We start from the raw sequence: 24,110 nt of genomic DNA on the forward strand, positions 1-24,110 counted from the left end.
GTTTATATTCCGATTCACACCTGACCTTTCATAGCCCTTGTGACGTCACGTCACGATATTGATAAAGCATTCCAACGTGCACGAAACTGCTTCTGTGGGGTTTCCATATCGCTTGCCATCCGTGAGTACTGGCTCTTTATCGGGACCGCCTTCAAGTCTGTCTTCTACTAACAGGCAAGTTAAATAAAATTTCAAGTTATCGAGTTCTTCGATTATTCTTTATTAAGTCAGTTGGGGATTTCACGTGTTAAATATTGACCCACATAAATAGCTTCCGCCCTGCAGGTCACACAATAAACTTCGTGGGAATTCATTGTCTTCGAGAACAAAATCAGTGCAAGGGTTAGGAGATGGGAGAATCATGGGATGTAAACAATTTCAAACAAGGTCTTGTTGCGGACAAGGGACAAAACTATAAACCCACCTTCGGCGCCATGAGGCAGTTATCCACAAACGAAAGAGGTGTTATTGCCGATGTGAAAGTTGTCGATGCTGAAAAACGCCGCAGCAAAGAACATTCCGGCAGCAAAAGTTACGTACGTATTATATGGATTGTTTCGTCTTGTTTTGCTGCTGTTTGATTCCTCCTCGAATTCTGTTGGTTAATTGACTGAAAAATTAATTTGTGGAAGAGAAATTCTCATTTGTTTCCATATTCTTTGGCAAAACTTTACAGGAATATGTTTTGAAAGTAAGATGGCTGGACGAGAACCAATATTGCATATTTCGTCGTTACAGCATGTTCTTCGATTTACAGGTAGGTTAAGCTGCAGTCTAAAAGTTAGGTCTAGCTTATAGTCGTTGCGATAGATATACTTAAATTTTCATTGGTTTGTGAATCCTTAATTTGTGTTTATGGAACGTCAGTCATTAATTAGCTGGCCCACCGGGGAGTCCAAAACAATTTGCGAGTGTGTAACTGTTATTTTTAATTCCCCCGTGGAGTATTTCAAACATTCATTTATCTTCACATATTCTTTCTGTCTCGCCATGAATTTGCATTAGAGTTGCTAACTGTCTTTGAAGCTATCTATTTGGCACCTTCATATCATTAAGTTTGGCAAAAAGTCATCAAAACGTCACTTTCAATGAGTTCATGGAGCACAATTTGTTACCAATGGTTACATTTGTTTATAGACATGTTTTGTATTCCAAAAGAAATAAATATTTTAATGATTACGCTTTGACCCCAATTTATATACAGATCAATTTGAAGGTTCAAAATTGATCTCCCCCTCCCCACTGGCCACCTACAGTCATCCTTGCCCAGTGGGGAATTTGTATTGGTAGTGTCAAGTGTTTCCAGCACAAAGACATGCTTTATCTTCTAATAATATACATGAAAATATTACTCAATTCTGATTGGTTAAGATAAATGCAGTTTTCAGGTAATTCAGTGCAGAAGAGAGTTAATTCAGTGCAGAATGGCTCAGAAGAAAACTGATTTTGTTTAAAGCTTGTTCAAAGAGTAGGAAGTCACCATCATTGATTTTGCTTTATACAAGAAAAATTGACCATTGAATCTGGCACTTTGGTAAGGCATTTCACACAAGTTTGGCACTGGGAGGCAGGAATTAGAATGAAACAATCTACAAAAGTTCAAATTCCCAAGGGGTTACCTGTGGGAAAGAAATGTTGATGCTTGAAATAGCCTTTATCACATTTACGCCCACTGTGCGAGAGCACAGCGGACTTTGAAGTTTCGAAACGAGGCTATTGGGTCACACAGGTAAAACTTTCAAGTAAAATCAAAGCAAACGGCTATGTTTGGAGGTATTTTTATTAATTTTCATGAGGATACAGCGTGTTCTCATCATGGTTAGACATTGTATTGCGTACGGGTGCAACAGTCTATTCAGTGAATTGGCAACTGATGAGATCCACAAGATTAGGATTGAAACCGCGGTCTTGCCAAACATGTTCAACTATCAAACTAGAGGCAAACAAAACGCACACAAAAACCTCTCAAATAAAGAACTTACAAACGACCAGATTAATTTACTGGCAAAAGGGCTTAAATTCATTCCAACACCCGCTACAAAAACAAAAACAGATCAGACAAGGACTATTTTGTGACTTTGATCAATTCACAAGGAGAATGCGTCTGATTTACATATTCCAAGGGGAGGACAAAAAAAACCATCCCTGCCACGTCAAATCTACATGGATACCACCAATACAAAAATCAGTAGCCCTTGAAAGCTATTTAGAAGAGGTTAAAAGTGACCTTTCAGAAATAGAAGCTACAAAGCCAAAAGGTAATTTGCTTCCGGCTGAATGCAAGGCACTGAGGGTCTTGAAACGCAACTCTTGAGTTAAACCTCAAAAAGGCCAACAAAGGAACAACAACCATAGTTATGAACAAACGTGACAAAATTTTGCTGTTCCTTTCCGAAATGACAGCCATTCTTTCAATCTTCCTTTCATGATGCCAGGACAATTACCACCAAGAATTTTAACCTTTTCCTCGGCAGAAAAAAAAACGCAGATTCCAGAGTTATATGGTCAGACATGGAGTGTTTCTGGTGTTTCTTGAGAAACGTTGACCCGATAGCCTTGTCCTGAAACTGTAACTCCGCAGACCCTTTGCATTGCAGACACAAATGTGATAGGGGCTATTGATCAATGCATCACTATTGTGCCGCAAGGGAAGTGCTGAATTAATTCCTTGATAACGATTTGCATGTTGTGTGCAGAACTCCAGTGGAAGTTGGCTTTTTGATGTCAGCTCTCTTCTTTCTTTCAATATTATTTAAAACCAAGGTTTTCTTAGATGAACCTCAAAAAAAGAAATTTCCTAAGAGACTTAGGTGACTGTAGCGGTAGGCAACAGGCCCTCTCAGTATTTGGACAAATCAAGCAGGCAATGATATTGAGTTATGGGGGGAGGGGAGACAATAGACAGAACCACAGGGGCAGGGTTGAAACTAGACTTACTGACTTAACCATAGAGTAAAGATTGGACTCTACAATGGAACTCAAGATTATGCATATTGCCATGATATGTATTGACAGGCTGGTCTGCGACAACTTTTCCAAGAAAAACAACATATCACAATTCCAGAATTGCCTGGTAAGAAGATTTTTTTTGATTCTGAGAATGTGGAAATGCATACAACTTAACTAGGGGAAGTCTGTGAACGCTAGAATGTGAACTTCAAAATAGTGAGACAATTTTTAGAATTCATCTGGGATTGGGTAAATAATCTGGCTTGATTCCCAGATTCACTGAGGGTTTTGCATCATCACTGTATGGTTCTGAGTAAAATACAAAATTAAATTTATTTTATCAACTTTCTGTTGCTGATTTTTAGCTTGTATAAATTGTAAGCTGTTTATTCCATTGCTCATCTTAATACTGCACCGATCAGTCATATTTTTGTTTTGAAAATTTTCCCAAAAAGTAGGAAAGAAAGTCTGCTCAATTATTTTCAACCAGCTTCACACTCATGCTGAAAATTTAAATTTTAGGACTGCTAAGATCCTAGGTAGAAAATTTAGCCATACTTAACTATTTGTCTCTTTCTCTCCTTTTTGCTTTTTGCCTTTATCTTTGACAATGTTATTGCAATATGGTGTGTGTACTTTTAAACAGTTGCTCGTTTTGCTGGTGGAATGTTGTTTGGAGCATTAGCAAAGAAACAGTGTAAACACATTGAAGAATTCTGCCAGGTAGGCTTACTTTCAAATATTGAACAATTAATGTTGCCACAAGAGATTCACCTATTGTCACATTTTGACCCCATAATTAGTCATATGATTATGACATCATATTCCAACCAGTAATTAACTTGTGCTTTTTATTTGATGTTCACATTTTGTTTTGTTATCCACAATCCAACATCAAAGCTTATAGTAGATATTGTGGTATTGAAGTTCTATATTGGTTTGAGTTTTCCAAATTTATACAGACACAGCATGCACCACCTTGAAGGCCTAAATATCTACATTCTAGATAAACAACCTCATATGTTAGATGATTGGCTTTGAACTGGGGATGTAAAATAAGACCGTCATGTGGAAATGCAATCATGCACTCTAAAAACTTTGGCATATTTTCATATAAAACTCTTATGTTACAATGTGAAACTTAATTATAGCCTTGAGAAACTGATGTTGAGGAGCACCTTTGCTTGGTTTACATGTACTTTCACCTAAAACAAATATTTCCCAGGATGATACTTAGCGCTTGGTTACTAAAAAGTTATTACTTCAGCAGGTTATGATATTTCCTCTTAATTTAATTTTCATAGTAATGTTGTCTTGAGTTCCTCCTTGAGTGTCATCAGACTGACCATTTAATTCAGTGGCCCCTGCTGTGAAAATCCAACCTCTCAAAGACAAATTAGGATCATGTTTATAAAATGCTGTGTCTGATAGTTTTATGCATCTTTTAGAGAGTGATTCAGCTACCACCTGTTGTGTCTCAGTCTGACATAGTCCAGCAGTTTTTCAGCCAGTGGGGGACAGATGCATTTGTTAGGATTGAATCAAATGAAAAAAGGTAAGCTCACCAAGACTGTACTGATGTTTAAAAAAAGAAAATTTAATTCTCATGAAACCAATTTATATCTATACATGACTGCTAATTCAGCATTTTTTGACTTTATATTCTGTTTACTTCTAAAAGTACCAAGCTGCCAAATTCTCCTTTTGGAAGAGGTGATGATGAGCTTGTTGAAAGATACCAATCAGTGGCAGAATTTACTGGTGGAGGAAGGGGAGAGATGAGCTTGAGAGAAAATGAAGTGGTAACAGTCATTGAAAAGAACAGTACAGGTTTGAAGTTCATGTATATGTTGACCTATTCAAGTTTAATTGTTTTGACTTTTATCTAGTTCTTGAAAAGGTTTTTTACTTTTAAACATATTTGTCAACTGAGATATTAAATTGCATTAATCACAACTACCTCTAATATCTTTTACAAAGACATAGACTATACACGGAATGCAAATATGGTGTCTAATTTGAGTTGCCATTGTTCTAGACTCACTAGCCTCTCATACATGTAATAATCCTTTTGTGTTTCCACGTGAAGACGAGGCTAGTGAGTCCAGAACAATGGCAATTCAAATTGGATGCCATATTTGCAATCAGTGTATGAATCAGAACAGAAATGTCCTGGAAAGGTATTAAGTGATTAAGATTTTAACAAGGTTAGATGTTCTACAGAGCAACATGGAGGGAATCCAGAGGGAAATGATCAGGAATGAGACATGTTTCAGAAAGAGTTCATTAAAAATGTTTTTGCACTTTTGGCATTTACACTAGTATTGACTCTAAATTTACTTTTTCTCAATGCCCCAATTCCTATAATAGGTTGGTGGCTTGTTGCAAATTCAAGAGGGGAGCATGGTTTTGCTCCAGCAACCTTTCTTGAACCAGTGGACTCCAGGCAACGAACAGAAGAGGAGGAATGGAGAGATGTTGAGGAGGATGAGCGTAAGTCTTGTGTGACATATGATGAACTAAGGGGAACTTAACATTAAATTACTTAATTCTCTTTGATTTGTCCAGATATTATATGTTTAAGATTTAAAGTCTTTTTTCCAAGGGTTAATGGAGTAGCTGGCCATACTATATAGTATTCTGGTTCCACCTCAGTTTGGGTTCTCTCCATCTCAAAGCAACTTGCATTCCTAATGCTTGCTGTTCCTTCAGTATGATGGGAAACTAGTTGAAGGTTATCAGGTTCAGAAATTTTTTATCTTCAATTGCTTGTGCTCTTGCAACCTCCTGATGCTACTTGAATGACAGACAATAGTATGTTAATGTCACAATCTGTTCAATGAAAAATGTATCTCAATTGATTTCACCACACCAAGCAACAGAAAGGGTAACTCCAATAATATCCTTGAGTGCATAGAAATATATGTATTTCAAATTTAGATTTTGTTCATAATTCCCCTAAAAGTACCATAAATTGACAAGGGTCTATGAGACACTCTCTATTACAACAAAAACGTAACATGCTCAGTACTTGATTGATGCTCAGATAGGAATTACTCTTCCTATGGACTAGAAAGTTGTGACAAATCATCTAGTTAGTAATATGGTCATCAAGATGCTACCAATGACAGATTTCTTCACTCTTATCACCTTATTGCAGCCAGTTGACAAAGAGACACTGACTATCTTCATTATGTTATGAGGTTAATATCTGTAGTGAATCTATTGTTGGTGTGAATGGGTAGCCATTTAAAGTGAGTTGAATCAAATACAATTTAGGCTCTCCTTGGGGACTATGTTCATGATAACAAGCTACTATCTGTAAAATAGAGTTTAACAGTGACACTAATGTGGTGATAAATCTTGTTCACCAATTGTGGTATTGTATGATAATGTTCTGTCAGAGGAGTTTGTATGTCCCTTCTGAGTCTCAGCATTTTAAACCAAGTGGTCAGGGTGTCATTTCAGAAGGTTCCTTGGTTACCATATCATTTTCTTAACTGCCATGCCAAAAATGAACACCCTGTCCCTGTCGGAATTATGTTTCATAATAATGTAATGTAAGGACTTCACATATAGGGTTCAATAATTCAATAAATCACATGCATGTGACCCAAAAGTGGGAGTTATTAGAGTCATAAAAAGGTTGCAGCCTTCTGTTTGACTGCTGAACACTGATGACCAATTTGATGGCTTTGGTTGAAAATTGGCCTCCAAAATGGTTGCAGCCTTGGCCAGTGAAATCACTGTTCTGCCATGTAATAGTCAATCACCACTGACCTGAGCTCTGCTGAGAGCCTTAAATTCTATCATTTTTGGTAGACAAGAATTGCAAAATGAATAGCCTCCCCTGTCATTTTATCATTGAACATTGAACCACTCCCCCCTGCCCCCCCCCCCCCCCCCAAACAATGCTCCTCTTGATCAAGTCCTCTGACTTATACTACAGGCTTTTGGGTTGCAATTGAGTCATACTCAGCTAAGAGTGATGATGAACTAACTTACAGAGCTGGTGAGGAAGTTGAAGTTCTGGCCACCAGCAACTTTGGGTGGTGGAAGATAAAGTATGTTATTTGATAGAATAGCTAGAGCATAAAAATTGCTTTGCAAACGACTTTTTCTTTGTTATCAATTTCCGTGGGCAAATTCAGTTTATTGAACAGGTTTTTATACCCATGTTTAGAATTAAAGGAAAGGTTGGTCTTACACCTGGATCTAATCTGGCTCCAAAACCAAGTGCAGATCCTCTCTTGCCTGATAACCAACAAAAGAAAAGGGTGAGTGGAATTGTCTCAATGTGCAACCAATGCAATTACTGAATGTGATGAATGCTTCTTTTATGCAGTGTTCCATTTTTTTCTCTACAAATGATATCTGACAATCAATGATAAGATTTTCTTGAATAATCTCAGTGACTGAGATAACCGACTGTACTATCCCTTTACTTTCCAGGGCTCCTCATATTCAAGCATCAGTGGTATATATGCAAGTATAAGGTCACCTCCGCCTAGAAGGTAAAACTAAACAAGATGTGAAAATGATTTCTTTTTCGTTAACATTGTCGTTAAACTAATGAAAAACAACTTAGAATTAAGCCTGAGTAGCGAATGCTAGGTGGAAAAGAACGGACACGCGAAGTAAGTCTGGTACGATGTGCGTGAAGGTCGGGGCTCTCGAGAGGAAAATTTGAAAAATTATGAAGTATCCCACTAACCCCATCATTGGACCTCTGGCATGGTTCGGGAGGTGGGGGTGGGTCGGTGAAGTAGAAAGCTTCAGATCTAAAACGGATGTGAAAGCCTCTCTAGAAGTCCAGATCAACACAAAAGCTCTGTTCGAGATATGGTATTTGCTGAAGGTAAAAGAAAATATATCAATGGTTAATGGATAATATGAATTGTTCTTTTGAAGTGTACTCGTTAAACTGAACCACATTTAAACAACGGGTCTGAGTGGCCGTATGTATGTAAGCTTAATTCTGTTCATTTGTATTTTACGGAACAAATCCGTAGACTTTTTAAGATATCGTTTTATTTCGCGTAGCGTTAAATTCAAATCGAATATTACACTGAGTTTGAATAGGGAAATGCATTTACAGAACAGAACATTACAAATAAATTTAAAGGTAGCACTTTTTCTATTTGTCGGTCAGGCAGGTCCTGAAAAAACTTCAGCAGAAAACCGTTCTCTCTGCCTGCCCTCAAACATTCCAATCTGGGACGAGTGTTATTTCCTTTCGCCTGATGTTTTTTTAAATCATGTAGCTACTATTTTCACTTTCGTGACTTCCGAGGGGCCTAGACATCAAGCAAAATAGAGCAGTTCAAACAGATTCGAAAACATTTCAGCCACTTAAGGTCGGATATGTCCCTCGTCGTTTGTATTCTGTCTACAGAGAGATTTTCATCAGATAAAGTAGATATTTTGCAAGTGACTGTTCTCCATTTCTCAGCTTGTCATTTCAATTTAATCCCTGGCTCCTCCCCCCAGTAGCACTGTGGGTGGTCTCTGAACAACTTTTACCCAGATCCCTGTGCAACTCGCTCGAATCCTTAAAACCTTGAACGTAAACTGTTTCTACGATGGTTGTCGAAAAAAACCAACGTAATTACCCGAAGTCGGTTCATCCTTTATCCGTTAAGAAAAACGAACGATGCGAGGTTCGTTGTGTTCTATTACATATTTTTTTGCAGGCTCCTCTGTTATGTGAAATTATTTTAAATCTCAGGAAGAGAAGTTTATGTGACGTAGACCGAGGCCAGAAAAACTAGGCAACTTCTCAGTGGCGGGCTTTTACATCAAACAATTAACCAGAATGTCCTTATTTTAACATTAGAATCAAGCACTGCCGACAAATTTGAAGGAAATATAGGAAACATCTCCATGCGTTCTTCGTTTGAATAGGGCGTATGAAAACAGTGGGCATTGTAGGAAATTGGCAGGTTTAAATTTTGTTAATTTAAAATTCTTGTTTGTATGAAGTTGGTGTAATAGCGAGTTCATTGAGTTTTTCTGAAAATAGGGCGAGTTTGAGACACCAGTCGTTCTGAGTTGCGTAGGATCTCTAGGTTGATGTAGGGGAGTGGCTTGGATTTTTCAAGAGGAGGGGGGGGGGGAGGGAGGGACGAGTTACGAATTTCAGCGCTTTTAACCTGGAGGGGCATATACCGATCCTCTACTTTGTTTATGAGTGGGCTCGTATTCATATGGCCAGAGGAACCGGCAAATAGTGAGTAGCTTTGGGAATGTTTTATCTCTGGTTGACTCTTCGCGTTTTGCCAACAGTACTTGTTTATTGGTGTCTTTGATATGACTTAACTTTTTCCATAATGTGTTTTCAGAGATTCGAGTAAAGCAATGAAAAGAGAAGCTAACAACAATGAAGCCTCTGAAAGAGCAACAGTTTCACGTTCGCAGTCCACACCTCGTAAGTTCATTTTGGCAGTATTGTTACTACATAATTTTCTTACTTCAGATCTGTTAGTGCTGTTTGCATTGATGGAAACTGATCTATTTCAGAGATTGAAAATAGGTAAAACTATTAGCCTTTGGGACCCTGAGCGGCATTATGGTGCCTCTCCCTGTGCTTGAATTTCTTTAGTTCCACTTTCCTCCAAATGCTTGTTACAAAGGACAATGTTTCTCTACTAAGTTAAGAGAAAATCCCAAGTCAAGAATTATTTTTGCTTATTAGTAGTACTCAATTATTCCTTTTGAGTACTTGTGCGAATTATCAAATAAAAACCCGTGAGGCCCTAAATCTTTCTTTTGGTTTCACCCTTATTTGGACTCTTTTTCTGTTTGCGTTAGCCTCACTTCACTCCTAATTGAAAATAATACCAAGTTTTATTATCCAACTACACTTCGTAGAGTACAAATAACACCATAGACGAGTACAAATATCACGCGGTATTTGTGCTCTAGAGTACTGGTTAAACAGGTTTTCTCGCATCGCGCAAGTGAAGAATTGAATTGTAGTTACGAAAAAAAGAATGGCGGACAATTTGAATCATATTTCCGACGACGAAGAGTCAGAATGGCTGGCAAATATACATTCAAGTTTATTAGATGAATCGAACGAAGAAAAACAGCTAGACGACCTGGAAATTTCTTCATTTATTGAAGAAAATAAAAACAATAACACGACAACGCGCCATTTATTCCGTTCCGCTTCGCATACTTCTGTCACGGCTCCCCGTAAATAAATATCCGCGAAATTCGCCCGCACTGAAATAACAGTTTGGCGTGTTGGATAATAAATAACTTGTTACACGTTTCGCTGAGTATTTTTACTCGTTATTTGTATTTTGAGTCGCCCTACGGACTCGTCAAAATACGGCACAACCCGTAAAAATACTCAGCGATACTACACAGCTAAACGTCTAATAAGATATATTTATTTTAATTTGCTATTTTCTTTCAAGATGCCTTAGAGTATGCTACAGTGGAGATATTGTCAAGTTCCCCATTAGCCAACAGAAGTCGTCAGTTTAGTTTGGAAGACTCCAGGTAATATTTAACATGCCTCTTGATTCTCATACAACAGGAGTATGATCATAAATTTTTTTCAAACATATTTTGATATTATAGACTGCTTGTATTTAGAGGGGCGAGGTAAACTTCTTTTTGGTAATTACCACAACTAATACAGTGACACTGTATTAGTCCGGCGTCATGTCGAAATAGCAAATACACAGGTTGCATGTACTATGTATTTTGCTGAACGAAAACCAGCAGAATGGACAGCATCGGATATGACATTTTATTAAAAACTAGATCATTGGATAATGCAATTAAAGACTTTTTATTGGCTTAGCCATTATGGTATATCAGCCAATATACCATAATCTACAAATATGGCAAGCGTACGTGTCAGCTTAAAATTAAGAGGGAGCTAAAAATTTAATACAATTTAATACAATTTAATAATTTAATTTAACGTTTTTAATAAAACAATTATTCCACTCGCGCTTGTTGGCTATAAGATGATTATAGCCAACTCGGCGCTACGCGCCTCGTTGGCTATATATCATCTCATAACCAACGCGCGCTCGTGAAATAATCGTTAAATATCCTAATGGTCTCCTAAGAGCAAGGAATACATGGAGAAGATGTTGAAGCAACGTTTGTTAAAATGTTGTCACAGATGGGAGACAGTTGACTTTGATCTCGAATCTCAGCCATTTCCAATTTCTTGGTGATATTTTGCCAGCTCTGTTCTAAAGAACTCGTTAAGTTCATGTGTGATAAGCGTCCAACCTATTGCGAGGACTGCGGTGTTAAAAGCGGTCCTATTTGGAGAACAAGCGAGAGGACCACATTTGAAAAGATTTAAAAGTGTACCCCAGAAACCATTCGATTTCTGTTCCCGCCATTAAAAAGTGTACATTAAGGATAACTATTTTCCGCTCTATGAGATTTCAAACATTTGCATCACCTTTCGAAAATTATCTTCAAATGCACTCGGATAGACCAATCAGAACACTGGATTCGCTTCATCTTGTCCACGAGCGCTGCCAGCTATATGATGAAATAGATCATCGTCACATATTTTAGCAAATTTCATCATGTTACAAAGGTCTTTCGAAGCTTAAAACTAGTGCATTATCGGTATTTTATGTTCACTATTCAGTGGTGGAGATTAAACATAGGTTTCTGGAGTTTATTGAACTCCTCCGACTCGACTGAACATTTGCCTCAAACACTGGACGAACGTTTATCCAAATTTTTTCAGCAGCCAGGTGTGCAGAACTAGGTAGAAAAAAAGTCCTTTAGGTAAAGTGATGTGTAGGTTATCTGTTTTCCTTTCAGTGAAACTGTTCCTCAATATGCTTCCGTTATTCCAAAGCATCTAAGGTAAGGTATATTTGGTGACTAGAGAAGTGTTACGTGAGGCTCTTACAAAACCACTTCGTTAGAGACATCTTAGTTACACTATAGCGGGGAGATGCGGTAAAACAATTACATTAACTTTCTCAATTGCAAGTACAAAGTAGACGAGGAGCGATCAGCTTTTTATTCATCCACGAATAATATGGTTTTACTTGATTTGAAACATATCACGAAAATCAAATCGTTAGTTTAATCACGATGTCACGACTGTTTGTTATGATGATAATCTTTAAGGTAAAGAGGCCCGGGTTATCTCTATTGGTGCCAGGCAGGTTGCTTACAGCTAAAACTATCTTTCCACATCAAAAGTACTCAAGTACCTCCCCGCAGTTCCAAGGAGAGTTGTTTTTTGTTTTGTTTTGTTTATTTATTTTTTAACAAGATCTACTGAAGTGTCCGCAACAATACTCCTAAGATTGTGTGCCAGTCCCCTTGGGACTGATGCTAATGCCCCCGGCAGTACCTCTTGTTGGGTCCTAATGTTCTTCACACTTATTCTCTCTTCTGCTGAGTAGTTTGGGACTGCGATGTTAATTACATGACACGTTTGCCCTTGTTGGGTCATAACCGCCAAACTTGGTGCCCTCGATCTGGTTGCATAGTCAGTTCGGATCCTATAACCCCCGGTACATGTTCACAATATGGCCTCTTCATTTATTTGCCTGGTAGCATGTTCTGCACGCGGTATTCTCTTTGGTCTTGTTGCCACTAATGCTTTGACGTGGTTTGTTCATATTGCCTGGTCGCGAGCAGCAGAGCAGTGATAAGGGACTCCATCGCCTCCATCGCTCTCCATTTACTGCCTTCCCTACATCAAGTCCCCTTATTTTTTCTATTTCCGTTTGCCTCAAATTGACCATCTAGGGTTGTTACTATTCGAAAATTGGAAAATACAGCTATTTCTAAATACACAGTAAAAATTAATTTTTGAATCGAAAATACTGATTTGAATGGTTGTGGCTGACTACTTCATTAAACAGCCAGAATAGATCATCATTTTTTATTGAATAGGATCAAATGTTGTAGTTTTTCTTTTCTTTTCTATTTTATCTATTATGTTGTTGTTTTTCTTTTTCTTTTATGTCTTTAGACTAAACAGATCGCACAGTATGAACGAAGACGGGTCAGAAATAAGAAGACCGGTAATAAATATTCAACTTCTTATGAACTCTCACCGCTAAGTGTGTTACTTTCTGTTTTCGATTGTGATCCTGACGTCTTGTCCCTCCACTCACTGCATTCTTCAACAATATAAAAAAAAAAGGGTGGTACTATTACATTTTATAGCAGAAGCGGAATGGCTGCCCAGACCTCCCGCCAACTCCCCCACTGGTTTCTCTTCATAACTCCCACTCTCGTAGTGTAGACCACGATGACATGAGTTATGCGAGAGTGCACGAGTTCAGACAACCACTACTTACCAGTACTCCTAGGGTGCGTCTGTTGCAACCCCCGGACGAGGGACTCGTCAGATTTGGCTCCCACAAGTACGAGAATGTTCTCAGAGCTGATGTTCATGCTGGAATAGTAAGTTGTGAGTGTAACGTGTGGTATACGTCCTTGAAACTAGTTGTCTAAGTAACTGTGAGCCATGGCTTGACCTATTCCTCGATCAATGAACCGATTGAACCAGTTTAAAAGCGGGTAGAACTTACATTTTTGGATGATACGTTGAAGAGCAAACAAACCCTTTGGAATCTTGCAAATCTTTCGAAGTCTGAAAGTATTTGGGTTTTAGCCATCATGACGAGTTTTGGTGATTTTGACTTTCTTGTCTAACTATCAGTGGACACGTTTGATTTGTCTCCTTGACTGATGTACTTGTATTAGCTTTCGTCTTCAAAGATTATTCGGTCGACCAGAAGCATTCAATACGTTGTCGTTCATTCCTCGTGAAAGTTTGGGTTAGTGTTCTGATGGCAAAAGTTAAATCTTCCATGGTCACTTGGCCCGCATGCCCACTCATGCCAACCGATAATGTATACACAAGTATATATTTTAGAGTTCATGGTTAGTCCATCAGAATCAGAGTAAGAGTCAGTCAGCGAGAGTGGTTAAGGAGAGATGAAGTGCGAGAATTGAAGTCGCGGCTATGAATTAGAACTGCAGTAGATAACAGAGAATAAAGAGGGCTGAAAAGGACAGGTCTTTAGTCTTTGATGCCTTCCGTCAAGCGTATTACGCTCTGCAGCTCATTCCCCCTATTCACGGCGCAACTTTTCCTTCTCAGTGACCAACTTGCTCCCTTTTTTTAGTACCCTCCTACAGAAAATTGTCGACTTTGGGAGTTTTTCTCAGTTCTCAAAGCGGATATGGAAACAAATATACGATAGTGTGACAAACATGAAAGCATAGAAAAGGTTAAACACGAGCAATCTCTATTTCAGACGAAAATTTGTTAATCTTACTTTGATCTCTTTATAGCCCGGTAAGCATTATGTGGCCATCACAAACTACTCGCCTCCATCGGATCGCACTGAAGATCTTCACCTAACAGCAAATGAAGAAGTACGCCTTCTTTGTGAGGATGGTGCTTGGTCATTTGTTTGTACTGTAGATGCGACCAAAAGAAGTGGATGGGTACCGTCTTCATTGTTGAAGAGCATGGGAGGATCCCAGTGCAACATGACGAGGAGGTCCTTGTCTGTTGGGGATATTTACAACGCTTATGAAGAAGAAGAAGCTGCAGCTCGTGGAGCACCACTGTCTCAGATGGCGCAAAAGCGTCCTGTACCAACACCTAGGGGCGATCTTGAGCAGAAAAAGAATTCAGTGGATATAACTGGTGCCCCAAGCGAAGAAGCGCCTCCACTGCCTGGTGCCCCACCAGATTACATCCGGAAGTCTGGTAAGAAAACCATGAAACGGACGCCCTGTTTTTTTTTTTTCTTCTTTTCTTTACCACAGATATCATGCGTAGTACAATGTTCAATAAACAGAGGCTCGCTTTGTCTCGCTTTCGGCACACTTCGTAATATGCGATGTTTGAGCGACAACCTGTTTGATCATATTTTGTCGTAAAAGCAATTCTTTACCGAGTTTAGAGAAAAATATATGAGCTTTGTATACTGAACACTGCCTTGTAGCATGAACACTAAGATATACCATGGATCCTGCAAGACGTTTGGATCTAAGACCGGCTCGTGTACTCTCCGAATATTACGAGCCGCTGTTATGATATTTTGGTAAATTTTGAAATCTCAAAATTCTCCCCAGAATCTGTGCTGTTTCTTATCCTATGTGACCTTTAGATTACCAAGTCCTTCTGAGAAAAGACTGCTTTCTTCCAGGAAAGGTGAATGAGCACTACTTCGCGCGGGAGGACTTTACAACAAAAAATTCAAATTGCATCTCTGTGCGTAAAGGAGAAGTAGGCCAGTTATTAGCTGTACAGTCCTTGGGTTGGTGGAAAATGAATGTAGAGGGTGTGGTCGGATGGACTCCAGGTGATTTCTGGGAGCTGCTACAGGATGAGGTACTATAATGCGGTCACCAGAAGTTCATTCTGAAAATAAAACGCTGTCTCCTTGAATCAAAAAAGTCAATTTTAAGTAAAAGGCAGCCGTTACATTTAAAGGGCCACGCTCAACCAGTGTGCTTTGCGCGCCATTGTTATTTTTGTTATCCGGGAACTCGTTACTTTTTCTCACACACCGAACGGAAACTGCAAAGAATACCACAACGGCCGTAGCTTTTTCCAATATTTTCATTTAAAAAATATAAATACCGTATTATCACTCCGAGCAAAACTGAATCGCCACTTTGGAAGAGGTATACAACGTTTTCTGTCTGTGGAACAGAACCAAAGACAAAATAGAGGAATTTGTAAGTCGGGCAAACAGCTATATTCTGTCAAGAGATTATGTTATACAATGAACATATGAAGTTCATATATTTTGAACTACGGTATTAAATACATATGACGCACGATCCTTCGCAGTAGATAGCGCTATTTATGCAATAGCGAAAATCAGACCTGAAAAAAATCAGGCCTGTACGGGATTCGAACCACTGACCTCTGCGATACTAGTGCAGCGCTGCACTAGTATCGCAGAGGTCAGTGGTTCGAATCCCGTACAGGCCTGATTTTTTTCAGGTCTGATTTTCGCTATTGCATAAATAGCGCTATCTACTGCGAAGGATCGTGCATCATAGAGATTATGTTATCTTGATTCTGCCGGTACATGTACCGCGCGATACAACCACTATTCACGGTTGAAATAACAGACTCAGAAATTTTGTTCTTAAACATAAAAGTGTACGAAAGGGAGAGGTTTAACACTGAGGGAATCGACCCTTCACGTCCAAATCCATTATTCAAATTTTTATTCGTGTCATTCATCAGGCGCGAAGAAAGGATTCGTAAAAAGGAGAAGCGCAACTTCTTCTATGAATACATTCGTCACGCTCCACGTTAAATAAAAACTCGCAATATTTCAAAATATGCCTAAAGAATATGGGAGTTCAAAACGAAATTTACGAGAAATGTATCTCGGAATTTGTCTCACCGCGAGTGAAAGGTTACTCAAAAACGTTACATGGGATTAGGCTTGAGATCGATTGTAAACGTTCCTCCGTCCGTCGGTCATCCAAGAGGCTAAGAAGAGATTCCTATTTGACTTCCCATCGAAATGCTATGTGGCAGCGCTTCTGACAACTCTATTTTCGTTTTCTTACCAAATCCCAAAGCTGTATTACGCTAATTCCAGGCTTTTAACTTGATCTAGTCAGCCATGTAATATGGCGAAATAATTTGGATATATCAACAAAGTTGAAATGGTAAATTGGCCACAGTAACGATTACAAAAGCTGACGTTTCGAGCGTTAGCCCTTCGTCGGAGCGAAGGTAATATGGCGGCTTTTCGTCGTGCAGGACGATCTTTTTTCGATGGCTTTATTACAGCGAACGCGGAATGAAACGTCAAAAACATGTAGTAAATAGACGATAGACACACGAAGAAACCAGATGTGGGCGTAAAAAGCCCCTTCTCAATTAAGATTGCAAAGGTTTAGTCGATGAATAATGTTACAAACACGGTAGGTTTTCCCTTTCTGTACTACTGACAAATCTGAGAAAGGCACCACTCCCGCAATGCATTCTGGTTGAGCTTTGCAGTTTGAAGACTAGGATTAGTGTCGGTAGTAGATGTCGAAATTGTTCATCTGTAACTTGCAGGAAGAAACCTTAAACGAAATGTCTTCAAAGAGCAAGCAGCGAGAAAGGCACAGTTCTTTCGGTTAGTCATATTTAAGATGTTTTTCGTTGTTGTAATATTTGTCATGATACTCCAAGAACAATTGCTTAAACGTTTCCTTTTTTGTGGATGGAGTAAAACAAATAGTTCCACTAATGTGTGTTGTGTTGGATGTTTGTTTCGTTTGTGTCGTTTGTGCTGTTACAGGAGATGAGTTGTGGTATTACGGGAAGATGTCACGACAGAAGTGCGAGGAGCTTATGATAAGGGTAAGATGTAAATATTTGGCTTTTTTAATCTTAACTCATACAGATGCAAGAAAACCGATCCAAGTCGACGAGACAGCAACACTAATGCGTGTTTGTTTGTTCAAACAAGAATACGATCATTTTGAGAATCGACGAAAATATGTCTGCCTCTTGTCTGAACTCACTGCTTGCAGAATAGACGTAGTTCTTCGCGGTTTTTATTCAATTGTTTTTAATCCAATAGATACTTGTAATAGGACTGACTGGAGTCCAATTCGGTCGTAATCCTACGAATGACTGACACATACGGACGACCGCGATGCATGAGTATGATTACGGACAAAACTGGACGACACGAAGTTCTGTTACCAATTCATGAAAACTTTGACAAAATTTGAGAAAGCAACCAGACAGTGCTTGTACGTTTTCACAAAAAAAAAAAAATAACGAAAAAAAGTTATCTCGGCGAAATGTGCGACAACAGGGCGTGCATAGGACGCATACTGTCCAGTTACACAGGCATGACGTGTCAACTGTCCTTTTACTCTGTCAAATCGGGCTGGTGATAACCAACACGCTCGAGAATTTCGTCATAGTTTAGATTATGTAGTTTTTATGTGGAATTCATTGTTGTTGTTATGGTTAAATGAAGCTTTAAGACATGACTGAATGACTAAAATGATGAAATTTTGTGTTGTTATCGGGTTTCTGTCCAACAGAATGCCAAAGAACTAGACTACTTGATTCGGGAGAGCACTCAGAAGGTAAAACAGACAATAAAAATGCACTTATTTCCTTTTTAGCGAGCGTAAATTCTTGCCTTCATTGACTTTGTTTTTTATTTGTAGTTTGCTTCATTCGTACTATCGGTCAAGTATGGCGGAAAGTAAGTACCAACCCGTTGTCTCGTTGGGTTCTGCAATTTCATAATTTTGTAATTTTCTAGCGTCGTCCAATTTATTGCCAGACATGTCGGTAAAAAAAGAGCACTAGAGAAAAGCGACACAGTCTGTTAGAGTGGAAAGTGTATAAGTGCAGAAGTCTTTCAAGAAGAAGGATCATAACCGAGAATTTTGCCGTTGAGCCTAAAAAAAATGATCTAAACGAATGTTTTCCAAACTGAAGTTTGGTAATTGCAGTCGAATTGTATTTGTTATTATTATTGCTTTTGTTGTCATTATTATTGTTGTCGTTATTATTATTGTTGTTGTTATCATTATTGTTGTAATAATTGCCATAAAATCCTCTACAATACAAAATATTAACAGCGTAAAAAACGATCCAAAGTAACTCACTTTCGGCTGACATCTACTCCTTTTTTTATGTCAAAGCGTCTGGAAAACTATAAATAACGGAGTCAAATCTGAACAGATTCGAAGTCTAATAATCTGATAAGTAAAAGCATATCTAAAACTACACAGAAAAGAGAAAGGTGAATGGCAAATCTAGAACCCTATATATAAGGCTGCTAAAAATCATTAAACAATGTCAATGGCTCCCTCGGCAGCTGCGATTTCAACGTCACAATTATTATAGTCATACGCAGCGCGGCGCTTCACCCGCGATCCTCGAAAGCAAACTAAGGCCGACCGAAGGAGGGTAAAGGATGTCTTTACTCGGATCCAGGAAATTGTATGCGAGTATCGTTCCCCTTTCTTGGCGGCTATCAGCTCGGCCAATCGGCTGTGGTATCTTATGCATTCCACCCCATCCCTCCCCATCCCTCCCGTAGTTGTAAATACAAGCGGCGGGAACGAGCCATGCTCAACATCCAACACTCTCCTTGAGTACAGCCGCTTCTTGTCGTTTTCATGGATGCGATAAATCTGCTGTGGTTCCTGGTCCTTGTAAGACTCGGCATTAGGGTGGCAAACCGTCACATCGAAGAATGCCGAGCTCTCGGGATTCCAGAAGCCACGCGCCCGAACATCCAATCTTGCGTCTTGTGCACTATTAAACCCTCTGCTGAGTTGTACTTCAGTGATGTCTTGGAGAACTATACTCAAAAGGTCGGCCTCGAGGTCTCTCAACTCATTATGCCATTGGATAACAAAGCCCCCTCGTTTGCAAATCATTGCGTGGTTTACTGTGAAGTTTTCCCACACGCAGACACTGATGGAATATCATCAAACGGCCAATCATAGCGTAATTTAACAGCATCGCGAAACTCTCTCGCTGAGGTTGAAACTATGTTCTTGAAGGGGGAGAACTGTGAGCCATACAGAGGAGCCTTTTTCTTGCGCCAGTTCTAGAGCTGGCTTGGTCTTCCGTGAAACAATTTGTTCTAGATTATCTGCAATCTCTGAAAGTTCTGTAGCTTTTCCATGTTTGACAGCTTGACGCGATGAGGGACTCGTCGGGTAGTTGATAAGTTTGAGCCATGATATGTTCGACAAGAGAAGATGTCACCTGAATAGATGAGGCATGTTCGCTTGCCGCCTCGTGACATGGGTTGCTCAAGCTCAGGCCGCCTAGGTGCACGGGTAGTGCTAGAACGTCTCCATCCAGTTTGCTACACTTGCGCCCTACGATTGCTGGTATAAGGACCTGGGAAATAGCCTCTTCAAGTGGCTCTAGAAGATCTTGGACATCAGGGAGAGTTCTTAGGGAAGTACGTCCAGCGATGCTTTAAACCAAACGTGTATGCGGCATAGCTGGCCTGCGGTTGAATCTGTGCAAATTCAGCCAGCTGAACAACTTCATTGACCCAGCTAGTTACTTTCTCGTTGACATAGTCCTACAAGATGCTTCTGCCCTTCTACTGTCACGTTAATGGCTGTATCTTTAAAGGCTTCTCTAATAAGTACCTCTTTTTCTGGCTTTGCAATAATCCAAGGGCTGGGTGCTGAGGGCATATATTGCCGTAGCAAGTGCGTCGCCTTGAGTTGTTCCCTCGGCTGATGTTATATCTTTACCACCGGTAATAAATAACCGGGCGGAATGGCGATAGGTGTTTATGGCGTAAACTGCAATTACAGGACAAAGAACGTGGATATTGTGTAGAGCCGCTGCCCTATTAAGGGCATTAAATACATTAGACGCATCTATCAGCAGGACCGCGTCGGTTTCATCTGCTTCGAAGATTCTATGGATAGCGTGTATGGCAGCCTCGCTCCCTGATTTCTGCCCCGCGCACAATTGTAACGAGCCACTTGCCTCAACAACGTCCCGCTTGACTATGTTCATGACGCATTTCGCGCATATTCTCCTGATCACTTCTCCGACTCCTATATGCCTCACAGCACCCTCTCCCTTATATAGAGGGATGAGGCGACTCGCTAATAATGGCTCTATGGTCGAAGGATCTATGTAATGAGTACATAGAGTCTTTGCCATTGTAGCTATCGCCTCACACAGCTTCTTCGATGATTGTTTGAACGATTTACAAGCCAGCATTCGTCTGAAGCCGTTTGCGTCAACACCACAGGGACCGCCAGAACCTTTTGTTCTTAAGGCAGCTTGTCTGACCGTTTCACCGTTGATCCCAGAGTAAACTGACTCAGGAAACTCGTCATCAATCGGCCCAAACAGGAGTGAGCCCAATTTGGCTGGTTGAGGATTGGGGTGTTTTTGCTGTAGTTGCGCGATAACTTCATCGGTCAGCGGTAATACACCACCACTAGTACTTTCGCTGAGGAAGCGAAGTGCTGAATTTATCTGATCCTCGAGCACGAGTTTGGTGAACACTTTCGATCTATCAGGTGGATCTGTAGATCTGAGTTTGCCTATTCGACTTTGAATAATCCGACCTTCGCGCAGCAACTTGTTGATTTCCCCGTCTTTCCACTGTACAAGACGTTTTGACAACAGCTCCTGGTGCTCTTTGGCTTTCGACTTGGGACCAGGCTTCTGAAGGCCTACTGCAAGGAGCACAATCATTATTGTTGTTATTGTTATTATTGTTATTATTACTATTCTCATGATTATTATTATTGTTATCATCATTATCATTGCATTTTGGTTAATGATTCCTTTTTCCTGTTTTAAATTTTTAGGATTCGGCACTTCCCTATTGAGCTGACACCAAGTGGCCGCTACGTTATTGGCAAGCATGCGTTCGACGGTTTGACAGAGATCGTAACATTTTACAAGACCCACGCGTTATTTTACACTCAGAACAAAGAGGCGATCACCCTCGGTGAATCATTCCGAGGAATGTAGAACTTATGTTAGTAGTATACAGTCCTCGCTAGCCATGGTACGACCCTACATGCTGGTGTCGTGAAATTACGTGACACCCAATATATTATTGTGAATTGATCTTTAAAATTGAAGTTTCACATCAAGAGAAAATGGGCGTAGAAAGAGAGGGACGATCAGGGTGTTGGCTATGTTAATTCCACTTCAATTACTTTTTGTTTCCTCTGACGATCGCAATGTGAAGTTTTAGTCCAAGAAATACCATTTTTCGTCTGTCTATACCCTTAGATGATGGATATGAAATTAAAATATCCCAAAGGTCCTTCAGGCCCAACCCATTAAGTCTCCCTCCGTCTGTCCCCTCTTTTAACGATTTTTTTTTTATCAACTGACTTTCGCTGAGTTTGCATGTAGCATGCAGCACATTTTTCCCACAGGAAAACCACTCACTCGAATTGAAAAAAAAAGATATGACCTGGAGCTAATAAAAAGGTACTTTGGTATAAAACAAGAAGAAATAATGCATCTAAAAAGAGATTTCCTCATGTTAATATCACAAAAATTATATATATTCAATGGTAAAAGGCCGAGACAATTCATATGTAACAATTTGCGCTGTTGTTAGAGATATAAAATATTTTAATGAAAGTAATATGAAGGAAGTTATTTAGAGATATTTTATTCCTGTACTTCTAAGCAGCGCATGAATACATGGAGCCAAGGGGGGTTTCTTTAAGAACTTTTATGTTGTTACAGGTATGTTTTAATGCTTTCAAAAAACGTCTGTCTAAAACTGATGAATAAATGAATGTAACCCAAGTAACACCAGCGTTTGAATAAAAATAGTAAAAATGCCAAACTAACATAATTTGTTCTCGTAAGTTGCCAGTTTTCAGATTCTTCATGGGATTATCGAAAACAATAGCCCATTTCCGAATTACCCTTGGCCTCTTTTTCAAAACGAGGCCCGGTGCTCAACCATTCTTGTGAAACCCAGTTTAATTTTCATGTGAATGAAACCTTATTATCATATGAAAGGATGAGCACCAGGACTCGTTTCGAAAATGAGGCCAAGGGTAATTCGGAAATGGGCTCTTCCATACCCTTTTGGTTTGTATTGTTTGAAACACAGACGTGAAATTGTTTTAAGTCAAGTTTTCATATACTTCCATACAAACAACAGAGTCAATTGAGGCAACATCTTACAATAATCAGGAGTTAGGTGGAATTTTTTACCCCAGTCAGTGGTACAGTAAAGGCAGAATATAGTGAGAGCAGTTCATCAATCTTGCTGGCCAGCTCGCCTTACAAAACTCTATCTATATTTCATTGGGGGAAATTGCTATGCAATTGCCGTTCAACATGCATAAGTTAGATATGGAAAGTTGTCAAAAAATAATATCATAATAATCAAAACTGAAAGAGAGAAAAATATTACGTCCGATTTTGAAAAAGGGGAAACGAAACGGTAGAAGGAAAAATACCACAGTGGACAAAGAGATAACTGGTCACAAAAGAAGGGAAGATAGCCCGTGCTGCACGTTATTAAATACAGTACATGTCGAACTTCAGTTCGGTCCGCTTTCTCCGATGCTTCAGGAACCCCTTAATTAAAGGAATCAATCAAATTAGATGAGTGTGCCATAAAGGTTAAGTACTTTAATTTCTATGAAATCTCCCATATATGCACAAATTACAACTTCATCATTTCTGTAGATTAAGAAGAAGACTAACGGGACTTGCCGGGGGAAGACAATGGTGATGTCGTTTTTTAAGGATGGAGACAGCATTTCCTACCTTTTTGTTTCGCAACTAGTAACTCCTCTTATCTTAGACCGTTGCATCTTTGTCCAATGGGATGTTAATACTAACAGCATCACTGACAGCGTTATATCGTTATACTACTGCCTAAACGTATACGTAAATAATTCAATGCTAGGTAAGTTCTAGATATATGTGTTTCGTCAAAAGACATTGGTAAGACTCGTGGCCGTTTTATTGCCTGTTTGTGGAAAGGAATGAGAAAAAAAAGCTATTGTCGAAATTGAAGCACGTTATCGGCAAGTTGACATTGGGCAAACATCGCAGCACTTACTGGAGAACAGCTTTCAGTGGATAAGTAAGATATTACTTATAAGTAGTATAAGTAAGATGGATAATTAAGATATTACTTGGATGGATAAGTAAGGTAGATAAGTAAGATATTACGTCTCTTTACACTGTCATTCCTAATGGCGAAGGCCCTCTGGCCCTTAAACATTTTTTTGATCAACGTACTGTTAAGGAACCTAAATCTGAAACAGTACTACGCTTAGCCGAACTAGTGCTCACACTCAATTTTTTTTCATTCGGGGACAACTTCTTCAAAAAAACCAATGGTGTCGCCGTGGGCACCAAAATGAGACCTAGCTATGCCAATCTTTTTGTCGAACACCAATTTTTCAGCCAATACAACGGCTCCAAACCTGAACTCTACGGTCGCTACATCGACGACTGTATCGGTGCTACCTCCTCTACCAGAGAGGAGCTGACTCAATTCATAACCGCAGTCAATTCTTTTCACCCGGCTCTGAAATATACCTGGGAAATTTCTCACAAGTCTTTATCCTTTTTAGACATCAAAGTGTCAATTGAAGGCAACGGTTTGTGCACTAGTGTGTATTACAAACCTACAGACTCGCATAAT

General features: G+C 39.4%; 1 protein-coding gene and 1 pseudogene across 6 annotated transcripts; one reads left to right on the forward strand and one right to left on the reverse strand.

The window, feature by feature from the left end:
* The first annotated feature begins 28 nt into the window (after window positions 1-28).
* Window positions 29-22,292, forward strand: LOC111321817 (uncharacterized). Of its 6 annotated transcripts, none has more exons than XM_088742887.1 (23): window positions 29-174; window positions 272-536; window positions 677-757; window positions 3,016-3,073; window positions 3,596-3,672; window positions 4,398-4,504; window positions 4,631-4,779; window positions 5,320-5,442; window positions 6,899-7,013; window positions 7,133-7,226; window positions 7,402-7,463; window positions 9,291-9,376; window positions 10,374-10,458; window positions 11,761-11,805; window positions 12,932-12,983; window positions 13,129-13,368; window positions 14,266-14,689; window positions 15,093-15,316; window positions 17,018-17,078; window positions 17,244-17,305; window positions 18,004-18,048; window positions 18,133-18,170; window positions 21,280-22,292. In XM_088742887.1, the coding sequence occupies exons 2-23, from the start codon at window positions 351-353 to the stop codon at window positions 21,443-21,445; spliced, it is 2,580 nt and encodes an 859-aa protein (XP_088599013.1). In that variant the 5' UTR covers window positions 29-174; window positions 272-350; the 3' UTR covers window positions 21,446-22,292. The 6 variants fall into 6 exon arrangements, with proteins under 6 accessions (XP_088599013.1, XP_088599015.1, XP_088599017.1 ...); XM_088742889.1 differs by having other exon boundaries at window positions 13,132-13,368; XM_088742891.1 differs by having other exon boundaries at window positions 13,132-13,368; window positions 15,132-15,316.
* LOC148717753 (uncharacterized) lies at window positions 18,627-21,274 on the reverse strand (annotated as a pseudogene).
* Window positions 22,293-24,110: the final 1,818 nt, after the last annotated feature.

This window comes from Stylophora pistillata, chromosome 13 (genome assembly GCF_964205215.1).
Source record: "Stylophora pistillata chromosome 13, jaStyPist1.2, whole genome shotgun sequence".
Taxonomy (NCBI): Eukaryota; Metazoa; Cnidaria; class Anthozoa; order Scleractinia; family Pocilloporidae; genus Stylophora; species Stylophora pistillata.

Bases quoted from the DNA above. Each gene is read 5' to 3' on its own strand.
- LOC111321817 (XM_088742887.1), top strand. From the start codon at position 351: ATGGGAGAATCATGGGATGTAAACAATTTCAAACAAGGTCTTGTTGCG. The intron at 537-676 runs GTACGTATTATA...AAAACTTTACAG, and splicing joins ATTCCGGCAGCAAAAGTTAC to GAATATGTTTTGAAAGTAAG. The intron at 10,459-11,760 runs GTAATATTTAAC...TTTTCCTTTCAG, and splicing joins TTTAGTTTGGAAGACTCCAG to TGAAACTGTTCCTCAATATG.